Source organism: Halyomorpha halys, unplaced genomic scaffold, assembly GCF_000696795.3.
Source record: "Halyomorpha halys isolate HHAL.00 unplaced genomic scaffold, Hhal_1.1 Scaffold124.1, whole genome shotgun sequence".
Taxonomy (NCBI): Eukaryota; Metazoa; Arthropoda; class Insecta; order Hemiptera; family Pentatomidae; genus Halyomorpha; species Halyomorpha halys.
In genome coordinates, this window is record NW_027111282.1 from 29,455 (window position 1) to 37,977 (window position 8,523).

General features: G+C 28.3%; 1 protein-coding gene across 1 annotated transcript in view; it reads right to left on the reverse strand.

Annotated features, from left to right (window-relative positions):
* The window catches only part of LOC106678124 (adhesive plaque matrix protein), a gene marked incomplete at its 3' end in the record, with an annotated part of 46,885 nt that overhangs the window by 7,784 nt on the left and 30,578 nt on the right, over nucleotides 1-8,523 (reverse strand). Inside the window, exon 4 of the mRNA XM_024362504.2 lies at nucleotides 667-857. Coding sequence (XP_024218272.2) covers nucleotides 667-857 — 191 coding nt within the window. The remainder of the gene's footprint in view (nucleotides 1-666; nucleotides 858-8,523) is intronic.

Consider the following 8,523-nt stretch of genomic DNA (forward strand, 5'->3'; position numbering starts at 1 on the left):
TTTATCATCCCATAGGCGTTGATGACCAGAGGGTTTTACGCCTTTAAGCAAAAAATCAACACCAACAACAACTTTTAATAAGGAAAATGAAATAAAATAAATAAATATTAACATACATGCCTACATAGGTGTTTAATATGAAAAATTTGGTTCAGGCATTCAATTTTAAGCTATCAAAATTGAGTTAGTCCAATTTAGGCCAAGAAGTGCAAAATATAAAATTTTAGAAAAATTGAAATTCAATATTATGCTATTGATTGTGAATTGGAAATTTGGTTGACAAGATTAAAACAGCACCAGCTTGCGATTCAGGCAGACGTTTGCTAGACTAACGAGAAGCTATTTTGTACAGGATGTAATTTTATTATATTTTGGATTTTATAATTTAATTTATTCGATTTTGATTGATAACGATTTAGCTTTTAGTTGTTAAAAGATTCTGTTTTGTTCTTTTACCGATAATATAAAAATATTTTAAGACTTTTTTTCTATTTTTTACTGGCAAATACTAATGGTAGTCCACTATTTGGATCTGGAATAATTAATTAACTAATTAAGGTTTGAAGTTTAATCTACATTAGTTGAGAATGAACAAATTGATTTTGACAATGATCCTACAATATTAAATATTTGAAATTTAACGCTCGAAATAATTTCTGCATATACCTGCATTCTGGATCGTTGAAATGCCCCTTACTGTATATGATGCCATTATAGGGGCGATCAGTTTCAACAGATACAGAAATAACTTCAGTCCCACAGACGATTTCTTTCACATCAACTTGAAACTTAGGAGACCTTGTGACTCGAGTAATATCATTTCTAGTCCGCATGAAGACGCCATCTCCTAGGATCCCCTAAAAGAAAAAGAACATCTCAAATTTGGATAAGTATTGAATTATTTATTTTTTTCACTTCTTAATTTTCTATTATATTACGTAAACTTTTCTCCTTTCCTTGTCAACAGGTCATACTTAAATTAAATATAACAAACAGTAAAATTAAGACTGTATAGGTCCTCAATGTAGAACTTGAGCCATAAAAAGAAATTAATTTTTATGAATTTTTTCATTAAAAATAGATAATAAAAGAAAAAAAAGGAAAATTATATTTAATGAGACTAATAAAGCTTGTAATAAAATAATGATGATAAAATTCATTTTTTTATTCTGGGACGAATCCCTTCTGAATAATAATACAGAAAATAAAAATTAAGTTTTATTGTCTTGGAGTATAAAAAAAAAAAACTCAACTAATAAAAATAAATAAATAAAAAATAATCAAATTACATAAATAAGATTAAATTAAAATTTAACTTCTAATAATAAATTGAAGGAAAAAATGATAATTGATAATACAGACTGAATAATGTTAACATTTTATATTTAAGAGCCTCCAATTATAATAAATAAAAGACTAGAATAATAGTTCAGTTAACCGTGATAGAAAAAAAATAATAATAATAAAATATAGCAAATAATAAAATATTTAGTGTTTTTTGGATTATACGTATTTTAAAACGTAAAACCTCAAAACTTAAGAGGGTGTTAATTTTAATTTAATTGTTATCCTATTTCGGGAGTTATTAGCCTTTTATCTTCAAATCCTTTATTTGACATCAGTAAGCATATACTGCCGACGTTTCGGACGGCTATCCATCTTCAGGGGCCTATTTTAAAAAAAAGTTTTTTGATACATTAATGTTTTAAAATATAGCCAAATTTTCTTTTTTTTAAATTTTTTTATTATGGTTATTTTGCATTCCTTCTTTGTTTCTTCGGGTCATTTTAGTCCAATTCTTGCTTGAAATTTTGTCATTTAATTTATAAAAAACTTTAACCAAAACACACTTACAATTAATGACTATCATTGCATATATCACTCTTTTTTTTATAGTTAGTTATCCTTTTAACACTGTATTAATAAAAAAAATTAAAAAGATAGGAAAGAAAATTTGGCCTTATTTCAAAACTTTAATGTAAAAAAAAAAAATCTAACTTGTTATGTACTGTTGTAACTTAGGCCCCTCAATCTATGAAGATGGATAGAAGGGTCCATTAGTATTAGTAGTATTAGCTTACTGATTTAAAGTTAAAAAAACATAGAATTTGAAATAAGAAGGCTAATAATTACCGAAACACACAAAAAAACAGTATAATGCATTATTGCCTTCGGATAATACTCGACTATATTTAATTTGTTTATGGTTGATTGAATCATACAAATATTTTTATTAAAATAACAAACGGTTTTGCTTTTTAAATTTTTTTTTTCTTTATTTTGAGATTTCCTGAAAGTGATACCTATACGCTGAGTATTTTTCCTTTATTCTCATAAATAGTCTTGGGACCGTCTAATCGACTGCTATTTTTGCTATTTGCTAAACAAAACCGTAGCTGCAAGCGGTAGTGACAAGTTATGAAGATCATCGTAGAGTGACCTGTTACTTCGGTGGCAAATCCCTAAAAATGCGGTCTGGCGGTTTCGTAGAAAATCGGGGGGACGATGGACAGTCGTAATTTTTTGACTTCATTTATCTTAAAACGTTAAACCTCAAAAATTCGTAATAGAAATAGTTTTCATCAAAACATGCAGGGGAGACCGTTGTACGAATTCAACAGTGATATCTATGAAGTTGCACTTTTTACTTCGAGAAAAATATTTAAAAAACGGGTTATTATGTTATTAATCCTGAGCGTATGTCCTTAATCCGCATCTGTGTTAATATGTCTAACACATTATTTGGTGAGTAAAAATCAATTATTTTATTTTATTTATTTTTTTTTTTAAGGAGAAACCAAAATTTTTCTGTCCAAAATTTTACTTTATTGTAGCCCCATAATGTATTATCGTTAGTAATGTTTTTACTGTAACTACGAACCTTTTATGTAATTATTCCAAACTGTCTTATACGGCCTGAACATGATAGTTGAATGGCCGTGATGTTCCAATGGATAGTGACAAACTTATACAGCTTGAATTAGATTAATAAAGGAGAAGATAAATATGAAATTGTGGAAAACGGCATTATTCTCAGCTACTAAAATACTAGAATACTAAAAAAGCATCCAGGAGTTAATCAAAGAAACTATCTTAATTCACCAACCCTAATTCTGTAAAACAAATTAAATAAATAAATTTAACTACATGTTTTATGTTCTGAACTTATTATTACTTAGTCATACTGATAATCACTTTTGGTATTTTAAAAATATTACGAAGACTGACTCCGTCGGTCCGTTGAACACTGTACTATTTTTTGGATTTATAAGGGATGTACTAAAGGACAAAAAAAGTTTTTTTTCAAAATTTTTATTGATATTAAATAAGGAGTGAAGGGAATTCAGTGCCATTTGGGATTGGCTAAACATTAAAAATTAAAAATAACATTTTGTCCGCTGGTACAACTGCCTCATCTATTCATCTTCAAATACGCAGTACAAAGTTAAGTAGTTAATAAGTACAATAATTCGAAAAGAAATTAAGGCAGCATTTTTTTTTTAAATTATTTACGTAGGATGTTACACGAAACTTAATTACTTAAAAAAAATAAAACTTGAAGTCCTAAGAGTTTTTAAAAATGTTTTATGAGCAAACTTAACGTAATTGCTTCTTATATGTAAAACTAATAGAGTTTATAGTAATACAAAATAATCGTTTAGATCACATATAATTCATTTTATTGAAATAACTAACAATTTCATAGAATTCATCGTTATTTATTTGTTCATTGCGATATTTAAAAAATAAAATAATTGTATGAAAATATGTTTTGCATTTAATATAACAAAATGGATTATAGAGAAATGGTGAGGTGCGTGCATCATACGTACATTTTTTGTGTAGATTAGACCATTTTAGAAAAAAAAATAAACCAGGTAAGGTATCTATCTTTCTAGATAGATCTTAGATTTATTTCTAGTGCTATAAAAATTAATGATTTAATGTTTCTTGGAAACGATCTTCCGATATTAACTTTCTTCCTAGAAATAATAAAACATTTTAACAAAAGATAAAGAAGGCATATAAGTATGATGCAATCGAGAGAGATCGGGAACTCCTGTTTCGATTTTTCCTTTAGTTATTAATAGAATTGTTTAATATTTTGGGTATATCTATTGTTTATTACTGCGAAAAATATAGCTTATTATTTATTTCAAATAAAGAAAATCAAAAGTAGTTTAGAAGAAGATTTTAATTAAAAGCCTTTTTCAAGAAAATCAAATCAAGTATTCTTTTATATGAGCTAAGACCTTGCTTACTCTACTTCATTGTGGAAGTAGTCTGACAGGGTTAAATAACGAATATTTAAAATATCTTTAATTTTGTTTGTTTGAAAAAAAAACATAAATAAACAGTTCTCACTGTTAGAAATGATAAACAATGGATAAATACGGAATATTAAAAGATTTCATTAATAATTACAGGGAAAAAAGCAAAACTAAAGGCGATTTGGATGGGAATAGCCGAGAAAACCCGAACTTTCCCGGTGAATTACGACTAATAGATAGTGAATCTTAGTTAAACTATCTTATTACTGTCGGGAACAAAATTTATATTCGTTACTCCCACCTCATGAAACTCTAAAATACGAATTTTAGAACAACGGCAAAATCAAAATCGTTTGTTCATGTTTTTCACCTTTCCAGGTCTTTAAGATATATATAATCACAAAAAATAAACTTCTTCTTCTATGGGATCCTAACAATCTACGCAATACTTCGGGTCGAAAGTAGGGTAGTAAGTGAGAGTGTTATACGCGCATGGCACCAGAATTTTTACTGGTATTATTAATGGTATTGAAAAACTATGAAATATTTCGATTTAATAAATAACTTGGATACTGAATCATATATTTTTTTATAACTTCACAATTAATGTTACAATCACGTTGCATGCTGATATTATATACGCTGTAAACGATGCGAAATCTCATGACCTAATGATCTTAAACAATCTTTCAAGTCAGCTTCTGAAGGGTTTGGGAAAAAACGTAACCTTTACTAAGTTCGGAGCTTTTAAACTTTGAATGGTTAAGTTAAATAACTAGTTAAAGACGGAGGCCTCTTCGGGAACAGGTTCCTCAGGAAAGTGGCTGGCCCTTGACCCTCAAAAGCTTATGTAATTTCTTTCCCCTCCTTCCACATTATCTTAACAAGAGGTTGCCAACACACTCGTGACATTTGGCGTGAAAGAAGAATTAATCATTTACATCCATGTGTGTAATTTGTGGTTAATTTGCGTTGAGATATTTCCAGAGTTTGAGAATCACGAACAGATCACGCTTCGGTGTTGAGTAGGAAACATGAAATTATTAACTGGCTTCCAATTATTACTAATAAAATAATTTAATTTTTTTGGCAACCACGATTCCTTCCAATATTTTTATTAGTTAAACGTATAGTCAAATTTTTGATTAATTACTTTTTTTTTTCTAATATGTATTGGAATATTTAGCAATAGTTTATATGCGTGTCTATCTGTTTAAGTTGTGTTGATAAAGTATCACAAGTGACTTAGAATAGAACTTTTTTTATTTCTATAAAAAAACTTTCTGATTAATACTTAAAACTTACATGATTAGTTACAAATAAAACAGCCTGTCGCATAGTCGATACATGTTTCAGTTTGAAGTTTTAAGAAAAGTTATAAGAAAATCTAGATGAATTTTTATATCAGTATAAATTAGTAAATTAACGTTAACGTTTCTATAACTAATGTGAACTTATAAAATTTCATGATATAGTTCTTTAAAAATCTTGCTCAAAACATTTTTTGTTCTAATTTTATTCTGATATAAATATTAACATGAAATAATTTTATAATTAGTTCTTAAATAAATGAAATATGATAGTAATAAAGTAGAATTTTCAATAAAGATTAAACACTAATAAATATTATAAGAAAATATATTTACGAATGGGCATAAGGTCCGAACGTTTTTTATCTATAAATTCAAGTTTACAAGGGTGTTAATTAATTATTTTGTGCAATAATAATATAGTGTAGAGTTATAATATAAATTCATTTATAAGTATATGCATTTGAATGTTTAGGTTTTACAGAAAATTATCAGGATTTTTTGAATCCAGTAAGTGGGCTATCATCGGGGATAAAATTGAAACAAACAATTAAGCAGATGACGGTTATATGTAATAATGATAAAATAAATCAGGAAATATATTTATATGGCTATATTGAAAATATATACATGTATTTATATTGGTAGCGGGTGGCTCAGTTGTAAGGCACTGAGTTCGAATCCGGTTGTGGCAGATAGTTATTTTCTGTTTCTCTGTAACCGTGAGTCTACCCTGTGGGTTCCGTAGCCATCCGGGGCCTCATGAAGTGGATAACCTATATTGGGTGGCGTGCGTGATTCTGACCAAATCACCTCCTTGCACAATCGTTGGTCTAGTAATAGTATTTCCTTACTGAGTATATGTATTATATATAATAAAATATAATTAATGAATAAATGTAAAATAACAATAATAATAATAATAATAATGTAACGAAATATACTTGACATAAATATGTGTCATAATCAATGGTCAATATAAGGAAATGATACCATATATTGGGTAAAAATATGGCGGTCAAGCGTGATTCTGACCATATCACCTCCTTGCACAATCGTTGGTCTAGTAATAGTACTTCCTTACTGAGTATATCTATTATATATAATAAAATATAATTAATGAATGAATGTAAAATAACAATAATAATAATGTAACAAAATATACTTGACATAAATATGTGTCATAATCAATGGTCAATATAAGGAAATGATGTGTAAAATAAAAACAACAAATAATGTAACAAGATTATATAAAAATAAAAATAACTATGATTTCTTCATAAAAATTTCCCTCCATACATCAAAGATTGTTACATAAGTTTTTGTCACTAATATTATTATTTTATTTTATTTGTATTTATTGTAATATAATATAATTTTATTATATATATAATTGTCTTCATTTATTTATTCAGTAGTATTCGTAACTAGTTAATTATTGTTGCAATTTTACCCCTGATTATTGCAACCGAAATGATCATTGAAACGTCAGCATATTAATAACAACCAAATAAAATGTTTATTCACTATAAACACTATAGACGGCTAAATTCAATGCACGTTTAATGTATTACAAAATATTGATAGTCTAGTTGCCGAAAAATTTAATGAGATTGAAAAGGAATAAAATTGAAAAAAGACTATATAGAACAAAGTAATAAATTAATTTTTTAAAAGTTCTATGTTCTACTGAATGAGTTTCAGTGATGTTATTAAATATAATGATTGAAAAGTACTCTTCCGAATTTAAATTTTACATTTCATTTCATTACAAATAAAACGACGTTTCGGGGCTGTCACCCCATCATCAGGTATCTACAAACAAATTCATAATTATTCATCCTATGCATGCAATAATTAATAAATATGCATCAGTTTCTTTTTTAAATTTAAAAACAATTACTCGATTAAATATATGTTTTAATATCACATTTTATATTCGCCTTATTAGTCTTGAATATTAACAATAAACAGATTTGTGGACATAATTATAAGTAAGGAGATCTAAGCTCTAATTTGGGGGCAGTAATAGCAGCGTTGCAACGCGTCAGTCTACCAACCCGAAGGTTGTTAGAACGAGTCCCGGTCCCACCCTTGTTTTTTTCATGCATAAAATGATACAAGAATCACTCTCGAACTCCCCACGGGCATTTGTGAGGCCCGTTAGCCAGTGGATTGCACTCACAAAAATAGTCGTGGGAGTGACGAACCCACCCTACGAAAAAACAACGTCAAGAAACGCGATGTATTTCCTAATACTGGAGGACTTAGGCCTCCATGGACTGTCACCCATATAATAATAATAATAATAAAACTCTAATATACCTTCATGAACCAGGTTAACTTTGCCATTGATAACATGAAATAAAAAATTAAATTAGGTAGAATAGTTTTCATTCACCACATGCTTGTTTATATTTTTATAGCTGAACAGGAATCACGAATCTAAAACAAAACTACGTTGGGAAACGTTTCCGGCAGGGAAAGGATCTCTTGTATTCGGTTAAATTATTACCTGACCTTCCAGCAGTCTTGTGAAAAAGTTAATGCATTCAGTGACTAATGCTAGTTAAATAACATACTGAATAATCATTTAGTCATAAAAAGGATTTCTGCTTCACCTAATCCTTGTTTCTTGTTATATTTTACCCAATTATAATAATGAATGGTAACATTAAATCAATTTCCATAACCTGTAAAGGTTATGGAATACGTGTATAACCGCCTGACTAAATGCAGGTGCTCATGTTTACTTTTACTTACGAACATATGGAATATATAGTAAGACAGCGTTTCCCAAAGTTTTTCTCAATTGCTTGCTGGGCAAAACAATTTTGCCTTGCATTGTTGAACTACAAAAACATTCGTGGCACACCTATTGAACTAAATAAAAATATAAAAATCGAACAATCATATTTTGAGCGTTTGAATATATAGGTAAA